We start from the raw sequence: 18,298 nt of genomic DNA on the forward strand, positions 1-18,298 counted from the left end.
GGTCATCAGTTACCTGACTAAAGGGAATTAACAAACTGCAAACTTCATTAATTTTGCTAACCACTAGTAATAGAGCACAAGACTTTACTAAAGACACTATCAAAAGAGAACACACACGCCCAAATGTAATTGGTACGACATCAATAATGCCTCTTTACCCATATGTTACGTGAGGTCGTGGCGCGGGACCTACTTACCCGATAACGTATCAGGGTAGCGTTACAGTAAAATCCTTTTATTGTTGGAACATTGAGGCTTGAGAGCAATGTAATGCTCCCCGATGTGAACCGCTCTCCATTGCACTTTACTCGTTTACGCTATAAACAAAAGAGATTTCCGCCAAACCTAAACGGTTGGTATAGTTTGACGCCAGTAGTAAAATATTTTGCATTGCTAACCTTAGTTTAGCTTTATGAACATTCTTAACGCAATTAGCAGTGCTTAGTGCATAAATTAATTGACAGATGTCAATAAAAATAAATGTATAAATTAACCTGATATGATCTTTTATGGCCTATGGCAGGGAGGGTTTCGGGAATAAAATAAAGAGGTATATTTTAGCAGACCTGACTTAAATCAAATGAAACTTACCGTAATAAGGATAATAGTCCCTATGAAGAATAAAATTAGTTTAATTGAGTATGAGCTGTAAGAGAGGAGTGCTCGTGTTCGCGACTGTCACAGAGCGAAAGAAGGTCGAAATTTGAATGGAGTGTGTTAAAACAATAACATTATTTCTATGGATTTATTCAAAGCGGACAACTTCGGGGTATTTAAATTGCTAAACTGTGGACAAGATTCAGAGGATTTGTCGAATCACAGAGCAAATAAATATATTATTATTCACGGGTTTAAATAGAATTTATCGGTAATTTATGCAGGATCGACTGTAGCCAATTTCCGCTGTAAGTTTTTGGATTTTATTTATTTATGTAATATATATAATAGACCGAACATAAGATACTATCACGGATTTTAGTGAGTATTTGAGAAGCAATGAACTAAGCGAGCAATTTGTAAAACTCAGTTTCCAAATATCCAAGCATCCGAAATGGTGAACACGAAGCTGGGGAATGCGAGTTGTTCCCGACAGAAAGTATAAAAGGAGACAAGGCTGTCTTTATCAATATTGCGCTGCTGTCACTTCACAAAATGAAATTTTTTCGCGTCCATTAAATATTCCCGTCCACCTTCCATTTACCTTTCACCTTAACACCCGAAAATTTCGCCGAGATATAAATAAATTTGCAATCATTAATTACAACCAAAATAAACGAACGACTTTACTCTATTCTGGTTTTCTATTTGTTTTTTCTTTGTCAGAAAAAAAGCACTTTCCGATTAGCACCGGTTTATGAGCTTCGACGCTTTATTATAATATATGATTAAGTAAATCCGTTGATTGACGCAAAGTAGTAATAAATATGTAATAAACTAGCTGATTTGTTCCTGTTTGACAGTTAATAAACCCAGTTTGTATTGTATTTTTGTTTATAGTGTCGATAATTTTCAGATTTATTTAAATTATACACAGAGAAAGCAAGCATCCTATTATATAAACATCTTAAAAATTAGTCCAGCCGTTCTCAAGTTAGAAGTGTTCAAACAAAGCTGACTTAGTATATTATATTAGTAAATTCCATACGATTTTCTAGTCTCACTTTAAACTTAGTGAGAATTTAGATGTGCGAGTGTCTTTCAGACACGACCAAAGTGGGTCCATAATGCATAAATTGTTAGAAAAGTGATTTTCTTCAAAAGTCTGTATATAGTCTGTAGATCTATAATTTTGCTTTTTAATTCTTCGGCGAACAAAGTGATCAGGTATTCAAAAATGATTAAATGAAATCAGCATTAAAAGGTGGGCCGACGAAATTGTGGAAATGGCTGGAAAGACCTGGATGAGATTTATATACAATAAGGGAAAATGGAGAAAAATGGGGGAGGCCTTTGCCCGTGGGCACACAGAATCAGTTATCGTAGATTAACAAAAACAATAGCTGTAATGTATATATCTTGTATTCTGATATAAGGCTATTAATAAATAAATAAATAACTGAAATCAGTGTCAGTTTATATAAAACTTCATTTATCGTCCGCACGATAACATATATCACAAATAATGTTCAAGTTACGTCTACATACATGTGTGAACATTGTATTAACAAAGTGCGGCCGGACGCACTTCATCTCATGTTTTCAGTTCTGCGAGAGGGGTTTGTATCAAAACTATTTATAACAAAATGTGCAATACTTTATAAAGATATAAGGCAAAATTCAAAAATTACTTTGACCGCCTCATGCATCAGATTGAACTTAAAATCTCCTGACGTGTCTTGATGTAATCCCGAGCGATTGCGAATTAAATGCCTCAGAACCTATCCACTGTTGTACTATCAATATTTGCTAAGGCAGGATGGCGTAGCGCAAATAAATGTAATATCGTCACAATTCTGCCTCCATTAGCCTCCCGACACTTGGATACGTATCAATGACGCCTCAGTCGTCGTTTCCATCAAAAATAAGTACCTTTTCGATAGAAATCTATTATAAATTATAATGTATAATCTATCATAAAGCAAGTTTTTGCTACATTTAAATGAACAATGTTAAAAATATATTTAAATAGGAAAAGAAAAATATAATAGAAAATGGATATTCCGAGTGAAATAAATGTCGCTCAATTCAAGGCACAGATAATAATTAATAATACATTAGCCCACTCATCTGGAACTCATCTGAATCTGGAACTGGTGGTGAGGCTTATGAATGTATTTAAATGTACGGTAAGTTAAATATTGATTCTTAGTATATATATAATAGTAATAGTATATAATAATAGTAATATTATTATAATTAAGAAAGTTAAATGTTTACACGTAGATACTAATACAAAGAGCAATTCCTACAAACACTAAATGAAAACATATAAAATAAGAGAATTAATAAATCTGTTCGATGCAGCGGAGTGCATTGGAATGGGGCGGATATAAATTGTTGAGTGTGGGAGAGCGCACAAAGTTATACAAACTGAAGGTGTCTTCACAGCCGTCCGACAGAGCCGCACGAGACGGTTAACATTTTATCAACATAATATATTGAGATAACCTCTTTCACAAAAATAGACATCTTACTAATCAAAACTTGAATAGAAAATGTAACATTACGTCATATTCTTCATTTGATTAATGACTCACATAAAATACAGTAAAATTGGTGCCAAAAACACCTACCTAATAACAGTTTTTATGATGTTTTAATTCAAATGTATATTTTTAATTATTGAAAAGTGTAGAAATATATTTCAAGTCCTATCCTGTCGGCGGCTACAAAGCAGTTAATCGCTAAATAATTCAAACTTGAGTTTTCTTAAATTTCAAAAGTTACCTCGACTCTCATCGTTTGAAAAGAAGTTCAGCGGAACTCGGGAGCAGACAGTTTCAGGCTAACTTTAAAAAACACATTCCGGGTTTTCATGGACTTTGCAAATATTCAACATATAGTAATTCTGCATAATATCCCTTTATTTAATACGACGAGACGTGAGTTTACTAAAGAATATCTCCAAGGACCGGGAGCTACAGTCGGGTGTAGGAAATGGGGGTAAAAGGGGGGGGGGGTCATAAAACGGTGACACTCGTAGTGATAACGCTAAACATGTCGTTAAATAGTTTTACAGCAAGTTTACGAGATCTAGTGAGGGCTGTGATCACTTCGCTGATCCATGCCTGTAAGTGTTATTACACGAAAGCACATCTACTGGATACTCCGCGGAAAGAGAAGGCCGTGTGGCGTGATGGCCGTCCAATACATTAAGAACGCCTTAAACTGCGTACTCCACTGCTACCTGTCCAGAAGTGGCACATCAGATAATGACAAAGTGAACAAGTGAAATCCGTTAGCGATGGTCGATTAGCTATGGCGGATAAATTTGTCTAGAACTAAGTAATTGATTAAAACACGACCCGAAATACTAGTTTTAAGTAATGGTATGTGCTTTCCTTAAAAATAAACTTTAGTTAGTTGATACAAAGGTGAATATTTATTCGATTTTAAATCAGAACTACCTTTGAATGGGATGTCCCTCTGTCTACAAAATGACGAGGGGCCGATGGCTGTAAATGCGGGATTCGTACTCGTGAACGTGAGCTACTCATATGTTAGTCCGGTCAAATTAACAAAGCCAATAAACAAAGCCCACCAAGCTGAAAATCAGTAAGATTGTTTAAAACACAATTAAAAATAAAATTTGAAAGTTCCCCCTGTTTTTGACACTTTGCAAAAGTAGATAAACTGGGTTTCATTTTACCTGATATTCTTATAACTTAAGTATATGTTATATTATTAGTGTAAGTAACAATGACCAATAGAAACATATTTTATTTTACTATATTTACTATATTGGTAATATATTATATTATTTTAATATAATATATTACCAATATAGAGATATATACATATATATGTATACACGTGGCGTACTCATACATATTATAACGATTACAACTTTTTGAATCGATATATCTCAAAAACGGTGGCCTGTAGAAATAATAAGTATTGTCAATACATCTTATGTAGATAATTTTATGATCTACAATTTATTACAATTTGAACAAACAGCTTGGTGTGAATTTATGTAGCTTCGAATGTTTAAATTGACCGGACTATATAGTTTGACAGCGAGATGTGAATTATATTTATTTTTGTTGATTTGTTTATATTTTTATTTATATCGGTAGTGATATTATACAGCTATATAGTTGGTGTATGATTGCGACCACATTTCGACAGTTCCAGTGGGACACAATCAGCGTCTACAGAAAGTCGGAAGAGAGCGAAACGTTGCCCGGTTAAAGCAAACTTATTTACAATGTTTTAATATTCCTTGAGGCTATTTCTTATTATTATTATTATTATTGAGAATCTGGGATTAACAAGCAATGTGTATAGTATGTGTATGTCTGTTCCGTTAATAATGATTAAGATTATGTCCGGTGCATTAATGTTTTGTAGATTGTTATTTAAATAAGAATTAACATTATCTATACAAATACCAATCTCACGACGCTTGTTGTGGCTTGACATATATTTTTATTATTTCTGCGCCGAGCTCGAAGATTGTACTAACACCGCCACCCGCTCCTTGCCAGTTGCTTAATGAATTTTCTTGCGGTCTGCCTACGATTTCCCGCATTAGCTTTTCCACATCGATGCGTCATCACCCAACGGCGGCGTATCACGACATAACTTTTATAAAAAAATATATTTAGCGGGTTTTTTTTTTGGGGATGATCGCATCCGGCAGTCAACTCATCACTCGACTAGCGCGAAGCCAGCGGGAACCAATCGTGACGCGTGATCATGGAGACTGATATCATACGAAGCTTACGTTCTGAGAATTGCGTTAAAACGAAGCGGAATTTCCGACAAGCTGTGTGCAACGTGCGGCAAAGTGCAGAGATTGGCGGCGAGTGGGAAGTCGCCGGCCGCACTTCAATAAGGATTACTATCAATAGATTTGCTCGGGCGGAACAGGATTAAGGCTGCATCGAACCTATCGTTATATATCTACACTCTACGCGGGAGCCTTATTGAAAGGAAACACTGACAACAATGCAAACAATGGTGGTGAAAAAAGATTTATCGCATCTGGTCCACGCGTGCAGGGAAGAGAAATTTACTCTCCGTATTCGCAACTTTAGCGATTAATACCTAATCAATTCTCGTGAGCTACCGCCGCCGGCTGCTAATCGACAAAGTTTTTAAACAAAACTTGCGAGGTTTATTATCACTCAAAACATTGACGACCTGTTATCTCTGCGCATCAACTTGTATATTTCTATAATATACTAGCAGACTCGGCCAAGCGTTGCTGTGGCTAAAGTTTTTGTTAGATTACATAGAAGTAAGCTATTCAAGGGAATCTGTAAGAGAACTGATGACATGATAGACAGCTTATGTGAAACTTTTAACACAGCGCCATCTGTTAGAATTGTATCAAATAATAAACAAATAATTTGCAATAAAATAAAATTGCGACTATAATTAAAAATCTAAGCTATCTTATCCCTTAAGTTGGACCAGAGTGCTCACGGTGTGCCAATTTAATTTAAAATCGGTTAAGCAGTTTAGGAGTCCATCGCGGACAAACATCGTGACAGGAGATTTATATATATTTCTATAATATATTTAAGATGGATAACATCCGAGCCTCGAGAATCGAATGTTGCTCGGCGGATCGTATCAGACGATTCTTGAAAAGTCGCACGTTCTATCATTTGCTTTTCGTAATTCTTCAATAATTTTATAATAAATAATTCGTTTGGCAGATTTAGCGAAAGCGATTCCCGAGTGAGAGGAAGGGGTCGCCGTCTGTCGGTGCCGAAGCTGTCTCGTCACTTTTCGTTTCGCCTCCGGATTAAAGACGGGAATTGCGAGGGAACGGGAAGGGAAAGTTGATTCGTCGTGAATAAAGAGTCGGTCGCCTTCGAGAGCTTTAATCGACAATGGACGCTTCACGCTATTTACACAATCGGGCAATAATTTACAACAATTCCTCCAATTCACTCGTCATCGTTCGAAGTGCTCTCGACTGGGAAGTTAAGGCGAGAGCAGAGTCACCGCTCCTCAGTGGATCTGCGCCGTCTCGACCGACCGCAAAGAGGGGAGTGGCCGATTCACTCGTAGTAGCTGCAGGCGAGCACGTAGTGCCTCCGCTGGGGCGGCGCGGCGAGGCGCCCGAGGTACTTGGTGAAGGCGGCGGCTCCGGCGTCGCAGTAGACCAGCGCCAGGGCGTTGTGCACCGGCGGCACGGTCAGCAGCGCCTCACCCCGCGCGGCTTCCTCCGGCGCCACGTACACGCGCTGGCCGCCGCTCAGGGCTCCCGCCGGCGCGCCCAGGTACAGCGTGGCCTCCAGCCGCGCCCTGTCGTACTGCTCGCGGCCCGCCAGCAGCTGCGGGGAACGGGAAATGAGGGGAGTCTCGCCATGTCTCGCGACGTCCGTGCGTCGGCGGCCTACCGTATAGTCTCCGGGCGTCCAGCGCTGCAGCTCCAGGCCGGAGTACGAGGCGAGCGCGAGGTCGGTGCAGTCGGCGAGCACGCGGACGAAGGCCGCGCTGCCGGCCAGCCGCAGGAGCCCCGCCACCGGATTCGGCTCGCTCCCCGCCTCCGCCTTCGTCGCCGCCTCCGCCCACGCGGCGGACACGCGCATGTAGCGTCGCCGATGGCGCCCCGGACACCGCTCCCACTCCACGTCTGCAAAGAGAACGGGGTCACGGACGTCCGTCGCGGAGCCGGACGCGGGCGACGCGACCGAGCCCTACCGGGAGCTTCGAGGGCCGCCATGAGCGCGGCGAGGCGGTCGGGCTGCAGCAGGTCCCGCAGGCTGACCTCGCTGGCCCTCTCCATCTGCGCCTGCACCTGCGCCCGCACTCGCGTCGACATGTACGTGCTCTGCAGCCACTGCTGCACCACCACCTGGGCCGACGGCGCTCGATCAGTACGCGATGTACGGACGCGAGCTCGCCTCGTGAGAGAGAATGTTTACCACTTGCGAATGCGGTTTGTGCAGGACCAGGTCTTCCGGAGGAGGAGCGCTCGTCTCGGACGCGGGCCCGTGGAACCAGCCGTTTATCGACAACCGCGGCAGCTCCATGGACAGGACCTCGCCCACCTTCGTCGACAGAAATCATCAAATTCTGAATGTTTTGGGTACATTTTGTATAGTTAGAGTAAAGCTAGAAACCTGGTGGAAGGACTCTTTGCCGACTCGAAAGAACGCCAGCGTGTTGTTAGCCGGGTAGAGGCGGCGCTCCACGTCGGCGGGCGCTCCGCTGTCGTCCCGCGCGAACAGCTCTAGCGCGCCGCCCATACTCTCCGCCCAGCCGCCCCACGCCGCCCCCTGCGGGGATGGACGTTTGAATACTATCTGTATTGCACGACATAAATCAAAAAATAAAAATTACTTTGTGATTAGATTCGCCGTCGCCATTGTGAATATGATGCGGAAGGTCCGGCGGCTGCCACGGGGCCAGGTAGAAAATAAATGCCACCCGCCGGTCAGTCATCTGATCGTCATGAATGAGCAAGTGATCTCCGGGGCCGTACAGTGAACACGATGCTGACACGCTATGCAATTCTAAGCCCGTAACTTGTGATACCTGCAAAAGCAATTCACTATAATTTCATTGTTAAACTTAAGTAATATACGTTTTATTGATAGGTACGAACCCAATTTTTCAATTCATTCTTTAAGAGTTCATAGATGCCCCTTATACTCCTTTGCCACGTTAAGTTGGCGAGATCTGTTGTCTGGTGAAATTCATAAAGATCCATTTTTTTTCGTGTCCAGTCGAGAGTGTTCATGTCGTCTACTATGTTATTGATGATCTCAGGGTTAGCGAGTAAGTTGTGCACTCGGCACACCTTAAAAGGCTGGCATGTCAAGGTTACTTCTTTGCTTGAATGATCCTGGTCTTCTTTCCAGTGACTTGTTAATCTATCTATTACTTCTTCTAACTGAAATAATTATATGTGATTCAATATTAATGTCACTATTGTGAACTCTACTCATAACAGTAACTAAATAAAAGCAAGAAATATCAGTTGAGTTTTTTAAAAACTATTGAGGATTCACCTTGATTGCTGGATTGAGCTGGGGTTCATCCATCCTGTTTGCACGTGGATTGAGCTCTGCTCTTTTAGCTTTGGTCTCAAACTTATCCTTTACCACAATAGAGTCATCCTCCCAGGGGGACTCTGAATCCGAGCTATAGTCTGATGACGATGATGATGAAGAGGTGTAGTCTGGAAATCAATATTGACAAAGGAGATATCAGACAAACCAGCAATATTATACCATACATTACCACAAAGCAATAAAGAGGTTACAAGATTTTAATTAATAATCAAACTCTTGTTAATAGTGATCATGGCAAGACCTGTGTTATGCCATATTATGTGGTAAATAGCTTAACATTGCCATGGAGAATTTGCATGTTATTGGTAGCTAAAATTACGTCGATGTGTGGTCTCTGCCTAACCTTTGGGATACCAGCATGAGTAAAATAAAAATATTTAAAGTTCCCGCGTCATTCTACTTCGTTTGTTGTCAATAAAACAAAACAAACGACTTAAACCTTTACGAATCCTTTTCACTTCATCGGCAGACGCTTGGTAGGAGTTTACAGCACACACATCGGAATCATCACTGTCAGTATCTGATATTTCTATGACTGCTGTGGAGAGTCTTCGCTTCGCGGCTTGATGGTGACCTGACGCTCCGGCGTCATTGCTTCCAGTAGAAGCACTTTGTGGCTCTGCTGCGGCGACGGATGACTCTTCGGTGTCGTTTCTAGGTGAGCTCATGTTTCTGTTTGAACTGTTTTCACTACATAATATTTATGTATAAATAACGTTTAAAAACCTAATAAAAAATTTATGTGACGCCTAACCTACAATTTCAAAACATTGGTTTGATTCTCAGCATAGACTAGTGAATACTTTAGGTTCACAGGCACAGATTTCGTAGAGAAAATTCTCACGTCTCAGGGTAGTTCACCACAGGTCATGTATAGGTTTGTAGTTAATAATGCAGGTATCTAATACATAAGTAAAACAGGATAAAATGGAAAATAAGGAATAATATACACACAGTCTGATAAGTGATAAATAACAATGGGTGCCGGGCAGCGTGGCCAACTTTACGTAGATATACGTATTTTAGGACTTTCTTGAAAACCTACGCCAAAACGCCATACGCTTGAAAAACTTCAGCACACAATCTATGACACTCTCAATGCCAGAGGGCTCGCGAGTGCGTTGCCGGCCTTTTAAAAATTGGCACGCTCTATACGCGATCCGGAACTTTATGCAATTTGCAAAAATGTATTTTTTTTATTTTTTTACCTTCAAGAAAATTTTAAAGTTCCGGATCGCGTAGCAGGTTGCAAATTTGTAAATGCATCAGAATAACTAGATATTTTCGAAGTTTGCAACCAAGTTTCAAAGCTTTTGCAATTATTCCGAGGCCACCTTACCCAAAAAAATAACCAGAATTATAACTAAACATGTTCCGGTCAACGTAAAAGGTTGAAAATTTATACGGTATATTTTTCCGATAAATGTGTCAAATTTGCAGAACTTTTGGAACGTTTTCGTTCAGTTTAATAATTTTTAATAATAAAAAATGATCCGTACACTTAAATTGGTTGCAAATTTGACACGTGATATGAAATATTATATATTGAAAACTTCCCCAAGTTTGCAGAACATTTGGAATTTTTTTCACGACCATACAGCAAAAATTAATTTAATTGCAATATTCCGGACTGCGGACAAGGTTGGAAAATGAGGTTTATTGTCGTCCCAATGTACCGTTCACTTGACTGAAGTTTTGGAATTATAATTAAATTTTCGATTTCGAATGTCTATAATGACTGGACTACGATTGGGTAAACCAATTTTGATGATTCAAATTTCTCTTCTGTCTTGTTCTGACAATTTGAAGGCGGTTTAATCTTTTATACAACACTACACTACAATAATTTATGTTATACCTTATATTTGGTTGAATTCGTGCTAAAAACGTGTACAAATTTAATTTACCAGAAAGTTATAATGAAACTTTAAAAAAAACACTCGTTTTATTTAGTTTTACCTATTCATTTCACTCATAAAAAACTTTTCTATACAATTTTTAGTAAATGCTACGTAATTTTCAAAATCCAAGTTGGCAGCACTGGTGCCGGGATCCGCGGAAAGGTTTTAGGTGCTTATTAATGTTGTGTGAACCTATAGTTGCGTTTCTAAGTACCTAACTTTTTCTTCTAGTGACTAATCAAATATTTAAATAAATAAGTTTAGGTGCAATCAATCGCGAAGCGCAAAGCGCAAATTCGCGAAAGAGCAAAACTACGCCATCCGTTCGCAAAACTACCAGGAATCCTTGTTCTGAGAAGAACGGGCAAGAAACTCAGCAAGTTAAAAAATCAAATCTGTTGCATGATGTATATAAATAAGATGTCGGTTATCTAGAATTTTTTTTTATTAATAGTTATACGTACCTACTTAATAATTACCCGGATGACATCTAGTAAGATTGCACCCAGTGTTGCCGTTCTACCAAATTAAAAGTCCCTAGTAATATGAAAAAATCCGCTAGATATTGGTAAATATATTTTTTAAAAATCCGCTAGAAGTCGCTAAATCGTATCGCACACGCTCAAGTCTATTTTTGAAGTCCGCGCCTTATAACTTGGGTTTTAGAGGGGACCGATCGTCCAATTTTGGCAAATATTTTCATTTTTCGCAAAAAAAAAAAAACAAATCCAAAATATTTATTCAAAAAATCACAACAAATGTTCTGGATAATAAAATCTGAAACTGTTACGTATACTAACAATTACATAATTTATAGGCTATTTGAGGATATTTTATGCCAGAACGGATGTTTAAGGTTGTTCAGGTGTATTGGTGGTCTTAAAAAACACATTATTTTCCAATTTTTTTTCAAAAAAAAGTCGCATATGCGACGCTCAAAATCCGCTAGAAGTCTCTAAATATTTTTTTGTCGCTAACTAATTTTTTTTTGCCGCTAACCACACGTGAATTCCGCTAGATCTAGCGACAAAGTCTCTAGAACGGCAACACTGATTGCACCAAATCATATCAAAGTTGAAACAAATTAAGTAGTAAATTTTATGAGGCTTGTTGGCAACATTTTCATTTTCTGCAGTTTCAGTCAGTGTTGCCAACTTAGTGGATATTCCACTAGATCTGGTGGTCTAGACATACGTTTTAGCGGGCGAATTTTGGTTTTAGTGGCTAGTGGATTTTCCTAGTGGTTTCGAAAACGTTTACCTTATAAAGGAATATTTTGTCATTATGTAGGCAACTCTGTAAAATGCGCTCTTAAATAAATAAAATATTGAGATAAGACTTAGCTTAAATTTTTATCAGGCCATAAAAAAATAGAATAAACTGTTGGCGATGAGAGATATGGAATGTTATGAATGACATGACATACATAACCATAAAAAAATAGTTATAAAATAGGTTAGTTACATACTTTTCTATTAATTCAATTAGACAAAAAAGGACTTGTAGTTTAAAGTTTGAGGTAATTCAGGTTATCGCAGACATTCCAAAATCAAAATGGAACAGGAAGTACCATCACTAAGCCCACAGTGTAAGTTCTTTGTATTACGAAAGAAGCGATTTTGTCGTATGACGGTGCGCCCTGGATGGAATTACTGTGGAGAACACCAACCTCAGATAAACACAAAAGATGGAAAGGCAAGTAACACAACTACAACTTTTAAAATAATTCTCGTTATACTTGGAGTCCCAGAACTTTAGTTAACAAAATATATTGAATTAATATAATAATGTGTATTTAATATGTATTTTGTGTTAAAGGATGAAAAGCGAATACCTTGTCCAAATGACAATAAACAGTAAGTTAAAACAATTACAATATTTTTTGCTCAAAACATACTTTCTAATTACATCCTCTTTTTCAGTACATGCTATGCAAGCAAGCTACAAAAGCACCTCACCATATGTAATGCTCGTCAGCAAGAAGTGCCACCTTATATTAAATACAATGTTAATGCTCCACCTGAAACCAATCCTTTAAAACAACCACTTTCAGAAATACCATCCACTCAGATTGATCAAATTATAAATAAAGTTAATCTGCTATTTGACAGTAAGATATATATGTATTATCTATCATAAGTCATAAATTAATGTACATCAAAACTTTTTCATAATTACACCTCTACATCTTTTAAATGATTTTAATACTTTTAACTCAAAGCAAACAATGTAATCATTTTTATTACAATTTGCTTTTTAGGGCTATTCATTACATATTGAGTGATGAAATAAAAAAAATATATATTTAATACAGATATCAAGTAATCATAATGGTATTGTAATGGTAATTGTAATTATTTCATATGATTAATACAATTCTAAATTTAAAATTAATTATCAAGATTTAAAAAAATATATTTCTATATTTGCAGCATATCTTAATGGTAAAATAGACACTTTGCCCGAAAGAGAAATTCATCCAGCTGTAATGGATGAATTTCTAACAGAAGGAAGAACAGAGAGTTCTTTACGTCACTTAAGACAGGCATCAAAGTTAATGCATATAATGGAAGATGAAAGTTTAGTCAAAGACCATACCTGTTATGTTGAACTTGGTGCTGGCAAAGGTAATTCAGTTTAATGTGTTGTTACTGCTGCCACCAAGTAGGTTTTTAATATATAAGGTTCAACTAAATTAAAATCTAAGAAATGCTTGATTTTAGGACATCTGTCATATTTTGCATGGCATGCTTGGTGTCCAGCCACAAGTGGCAGCTCCATTTTGTTGGTAGAGAGAGCCTCACTTAGACACAAGCGAGATAACAAGATCCGGAACTTGCTTGACAATTCAAATAAAGTAGAAAACATTGTCCAAAAATTGAGTCCCGAATTATGTACTAAAAACGAAATGGGCTCACATAAGAATATTAACAATTATGGCAATAAGGATGACTGTTGTGAAACAAAATCAGGTCAAAATCAGTCGGGTAATAATAATATCAACGAAGAATCCTTCAGATTAAGAGCAGATTTAGCTCACTTGATATTAGATCTTGTTCCAGCCGTACAGAAAACTGAAAGTATCGTAGGCTTTGCTAAACATTTGTGTGGAGTAGCTACAGGTCAGTATTTATTATAATAATTAGCAAATATTAGGATAAGTTCTAAACAATCTTTGTACTTTATTGTGTTGTTAGATTTCTCGTTGCGCTGTCTCTCATCGGCCAATACGTTGCCAAAAACTCGTGGTATACTCATAGCCACTTGCTGCCACCACCGCTGCAGCTCAAACGGATATGTGGCTCACAAACATCTGATGGTGAGTGGTGACTTAGTGTACCGTATTCTAGAGTGAAATTATCGGCCCACTTACATCTCACTTAGGAAGTGCTGACACGGACCCAAAGATCTAAGGCCACGCCGAAGAAAAGTTATGAGTTAAATTATCGCATTTCAGGAATTGGGAATAGACAAAAGAGAGTTTAACATAATGACAGGTATCGTCTCGTGGGCCACTTGCGGGGATGGGCGCAGCCGGGACAAACGAGGGGAGCGAATCGCCGCCGCCGACGTCGCGAGTCTCTCTCGGCGGCGGCGGGAAGAAGTCGGCCGTCGAGCCAAGGCCATCCTCGACTGGGGCCGAGTGCTCTACCTCAAAGAGTGCGGTTTCGACGCTCGACTGACCTACTTTATCCCCGACTCGGTCTCACTTGAAAACCTTTGTATCGTAGCTAAAAAGAATTGAAATATACAACAATTTATTGCAAATATATTTTTATTAATTGAATCATAATCGTCCGTAGAGGTTCTTCAGTATTCACAAAGTATCAAATAAATAAGAGCGAAAAAGGCTCCGTACATTTAATATCGGAGCCCACGAGTTGTGTTCTCGGTTGAGGAATGTTTAATTGTCAAAGAGAAGTAGAAAATGCTCGGCCTGACAATACTTTACTTACAAATGTACATTAATATGCAAAATGTTGTAGAATAAATGGTTCCTTGTAATTGCTTTGACTTGAGTTTGGAGATATCTAATCATCAGTAGCCGTACTTCTCCTGGATGGAAGACACCACGCCGTTGGCCAGCGACGACAGACGCCCGGCCACGCGCGTCACGCCCATGCGCACCGATTCGCGAACCTGCCGACATCCGGCGATTTTAGCTACCGATCGGTGCCGCGAAGTACGGACACGGAGGAAACTCACGTCGTCGAGGTCCGGCGCGGAGACCGCGAAGGCGGGCTGGCGAGGGGCGGCGCCGCCGAACAGCTCCGCCGACGAGATGTGCGAGCTGCCCGAGAACCGCGACAGCGCCGACTCGTCGCCGCGGGACTCCTGCGCATTAACGAGGTTCAGGCTCCGCTCTCGAGGGACACGCGGCATCTCCGCCCGGCCGTCGCTCACCTGATCGCCGAAAAACTGCGCCGAGCTGATGGACTTGGCCGAGCCGAACTTCTTGACGGCGGAGTCGTCGTCGTCGTCGCGAGCTCGCGAGCGAGGGGCGCGGCGCGGCTGCGCGGGCGCCGAGCGGGGCTCGGAGCTCGGCGGGGGGCGCGAGAAACGCCCGGGCTCCGGAATGATGTGCCAGTCGGCGGATGTCTCGCCGCCGCCGAGGTCCCCGCCGCGACCGAACGGCTCGTTTCTGCACATTTTCCGTCGTCACGAGTGCGTCGACGCGTGATCGTCTGCGAATCACGCGACGAGGCGGACGTACCTGATCATGGTGAAGGCGGCGGCGAAGTCGTCCACGTCGGGAGCGTCGGCGGCGGGGGACGCGTCCTCCTGCTCGATGCTCTGCATGGCGTGCGTGGCGCTGTGCGACACTCCGCCTCTGCGACGTTAGCGACGATTGAATGTCGAAACGTACCAGATATCGGTGACGAATCAAAACAAGGGCATTCGAAATACCGGTCTCGGGCCGCAGTGTTGGCCATGCCGAGTCTGTCGGCGTGCTGCCGAGGCGCGTCGGGGCGGTACTGCAGACGCAGAGCGGCCACCTCCTCGGCGACGGATTCGGCCGTAGGCTGGGTGCGGGCGGCCGGCGTCTGTAACGCGTCACGTCTCGTTTAGGCACCGCTTTTCGCTCTCACCTGTTAATCATCGCATCGCAATAGACTCACCTCCATTCTCAGCTTTTCCGCCATGACGGCTTCTCGCTCGATGTCGTCGAAGTTGGCGGCCACCTTGGTCGCCCCCAGACCTCCTTTGCGAGCACCTAGCTTCGGATTCAAAGTTTTCAAATTATTTCAATAGAAACGTTAACGTATAATGGAACCTCACATCAAAGAGACCACCACTACGGTACTAACTGTCCTCCTCGCCGTTTGCCTCGGTGTGGCTTTGCTCGATGGCGCCGCGTCATCTGAATCTTTCGCGCCCCAGAGCCGAGCTTCTTCGCTGAAATTGTTGTTCACCGCAGTGACCGCCGCGGAGTAGGCCTGTGCGTACAATATCTGACATATTCGATACGTTCTCTTTGCAATCAAAAATAAATACCGGCAGACGTAGTCGTTAGAATAATAATAAAAGAGTGATCAGTTCTCAATTGTTTACGTCGTGTTCTAAAAAATTGATAAAAATAAAAATTTACAGAAAAATCTAGATTTTTTCAAGCTGTAAAATGTAATACTTCAAATGACATTAGCTATTAAGCCAGCAAGATATCTTTAAACAGAACGACATCGCTTCAAAGAAGTACCTGAAGATTATAAAATGGTAAAAGAAGGAGTGACATACACAAACTAAAAAATTGTTAGAAGGCATGCAAATAAATAAAATCCAAATTGAGAAGTTATATAACCACTACCGTTAATAACCACTTTTGTAATAAAATACTAAGAAAATATTCAACACTCTGGAATAATTATAGTAAGTGAAATAACAGCATTAATTAAAAAGTATGCAATGTTGATTAAAATGTATTTGTTAGAAGTCCCAACCACCAATTGCGTAATGTGGCAGGGACAGGGTGAATACCTCTGAGTCAATGTTAGTGCCGTCAGTATGTTCTGCAAACCAGTCTACCTCCTTAGGTGCCTTGTTTTCTTTCTCAGCTGTGGCAGGTTCTAAATGTAGCTAATAAAGAGAACATACATTATGTAAAACAACATGTATTCTATTTCTTTCTTCTGCAAGATACAATAGGTGTAGATTGTAGAAATTAAAAGGTTTACACATTAATGATTTTGGTGAGTGTTTAACGCCCAAACCCAATAATCTATCTAAATCCATTTTTTACCATCTGAGATAGACATCTTAATCCAAATACAAATTGATGGATTGTAATAGCCATAAATTGATACAAGCTATCCATGGTAGGTTGGATCAGTGTCTGTGAATAGACCTTTGTATGAAAATGACAGTTCAACTGTTCCAATATCCTATCTTAAGATATAAACTTAAACCAGTTTTTAAAATATATAAATATTTTAATATTATTTGTATGGTAAATATATTTAGGTTTAAAATTTGGTATTTAAGGCACAAGTGTGTACTAGACAAGCCTGTTTGGTCTGCAAGTAATATACAAAATTGCACTTATCAGTCAATAAAAAAAATGACATCTGATCACATATAACAATTTCATATCAAATGATACTAACCTAAAGTTCATATATGTGATGTTCACTGCATTGTTAAATCTTTATAATTTGAAAATAATTGTACACTTAATATAACATTTAAAAGTACATATATGATATATATGTACTTTAAAATGTTATATAAAACAGAATTATGCAAAGATAAAAATAGCTTCACATTAGTTCCCATGTTGTTGTAAAATGATAACCTCATATGTCCAGAGAACTAAACAATACAGGAAACAAAATAATATATTTAATTTCATCAATGTTGGAAATATGCTTTTGTCTGTAGTTTTGGATTGGACTTACATAAGTCCTAACTTCATTAGATTGTACCAGTTAAAAGACAAGAGTCTAAGAATAAAAAATAAATGGTTTCTTGAAAAATTGGTTGTCATTCTACAGTGACAATAACTGTTAACAGACTTGAGTTAAAATGCGTGTAATCACTAATTACTGATTTATTTAATATGAATAAGGGTATATGTCAACTTACTTTGGTACCATATGTTTTCATGGCCTGTTCAGACATTGTATTTAGTTTGTCTCTGTACATTTGTGCAACTCTTGAATTGTACTTTTGACGTGCATCGTCGGTTACAAGCCCATGTGTTCGGAAAAACTGAGTCTACAAAAAAAATAAAGTAATAAAATAGAAACATAATAGCAGTAATACAACAAGAATGCACCAAACATACCGCATTTACGTTTCCACCCAGCTGCATATTCCGTAATTGCTTCCATGTCCAATTCGTGTCAAGCTGGGTGGACCGTACGAAGGTTATGTGCACTCCAAGACTCCGGTGCACCGCTGAGCAGTCTAAGCAGATGAAAACTCCGTACGTCACCGACGACCACGTAGGGTTCTTAGCGTTGCAGTCGAAACATATCTGTACATGATATTAATCGTTAATGTTCAATGCTCTCTTATCTCTTAAAATGTTTATTTCATATTAAACTTACTTTATTGGCTGAAACAGATCTTAGTCTCTGAAAAATTGCTTCAATATCGCTTTTACTAGGAGTTCCGTCAGCCATTTTAATATTTTGATTTTTGACTTGATAACAGATCAAATAGGACTTAGTACTTGGTAGTTCATATTTGACGGATGTT

General features: G+C 39.7%; 3 protein-coding genes across 10 annotated transcripts; 1 reads left to right on the plus strand and 2 right to left on the minus strand.

Annotated features, from left to right (window-relative positions):
• Positions 1–6,481: 6,481 nt before the first annotated feature.
• On the minus strand, positions 6,482–9,492 carry LOC111002990 (prolyl 3-hydroxylase sudestada1). Of its 2 annotated transcripts, XM_022273310.2 has the most exons (9): positions 9,139–9,491; positions 8,637–8,806; positions 8,231–8,518; positions 7,966–8,160; positions 7,746–7,901; positions 7,548–7,673; positions 7,324–7,477; positions 7,020–7,255; positions 6,482–6,953 (listed from the first exon to the last, which is right to left on the minus strand). In XM_022273310.2, exons 1-9 carry the CDS (start codon positions 9,365–9,367, stop codon positions 6,678–6,680), a joined length of 1,830 nt encoding a protein of 609 aa, XP_022129002.2. In that variant the 5' UTR covers positions 9,368–9,491; the 3' UTR covers positions 6,482–6,677. The 2 variants fall into 2 exon arrangements, with proteins under 2 accessions (XP_022129002.2, XP_045487660.1); XM_045631704.1 differs by lacking the exon at positions 7,324–7,477 and having other exon boundaries at positions 6,727–6,953; positions 9,139–9,492.
• Positions 9,493–11,785: 2,293 nt separating this feature from the next.
• LOC111002993 (tRNA:m(4)X modification enzyme TRM13 homolog) lies at positions 11,786–14,368 on the plus strand. Of its 4 annotated transcripts, none has more exons than XM_022273316.2 (8): positions 11,786–12,055; positions 12,129–12,295; positions 12,419–12,456; positions 12,523–12,710; positions 13,033–13,227; positions 13,324–13,722; positions 13,798–13,919; positions 14,058–14,368. In XM_022273316.2, the coding sequence occupies exons 2-8, from the start codon at positions 12,155–12,157 to the stop codon at positions 14,343–14,345; spliced, it is 1,371 nt and encodes a 456-aa protein (XP_022129008.2). In that variant the 5' UTR covers positions 11,786–12,055; positions 12,129–12,154; the 3' UTR covers positions 14,346–14,368. The 4 variants fall into 4 exon arrangements, with proteins under 4 accessions (XP_022129008.2, XP_022129009.2, XP_045487513.1 ...); XM_022273317.2 differs by having other exon boundaries at positions 11,786–12,051; XM_045631557.1 differs by having other exon boundaries at positions 11,786–12,295.
• Positions 14,358–18,296, minus strand: LOC111002992 (ADP-ribosylation factor GTPase-activating protein 3). 4 transcript variants are annotated; one of them, XM_045631556.1, is made up of 11 exons: positions 18,148–18,296; positions 17,883–18,074; positions 17,681–17,812; positions 16,577–16,675; positions 15,910–16,053; positions 15,721–15,828; positions 15,509–15,645; positions 15,315–15,431; positions 15,005–15,242; positions 14,807–14,935; positions 14,358–14,740 (listed from the first exon to the last, which is right to left on the minus strand). In XM_045631556.1, exons 1-11 carry the CDS (start codon positions 18,220–18,222, stop codon positions 14,639–14,641), a joined length of 1,473 nt encoding a protein of 490 aa, XP_045487512.1. In that variant the 5' UTR covers positions 18,223–18,296; the 3' UTR covers positions 14,358–14,638. The 4 variants fall into 4 exon arrangements, with proteins under 4 accessions (XP_045487512.1, XP_022129005.2, XP_045487511.1 ...); XM_022273313.2 differs by having other exon boundaries at positions 14,358–14,935; positions 15,910–16,038; XM_045631555.1 differs by having other exon boundaries at positions 14,358–14,935; positions 15,721–15,819.
• Positions 18,297–18,298: the final 2 nt, after the last annotated feature.

Source organism: Pieris rapae, chromosome 16 (genome assembly GCF_905147795.1).
Source record: "Pieris rapae chromosome 16, ilPieRapa1.1, whole genome shotgun sequence".
In the NCBI taxonomy this organism is placed as follows: Eukaryota; Metazoa; Arthropoda; class Insecta; order Lepidoptera; family Pieridae; genus Pieris; species Pieris rapae.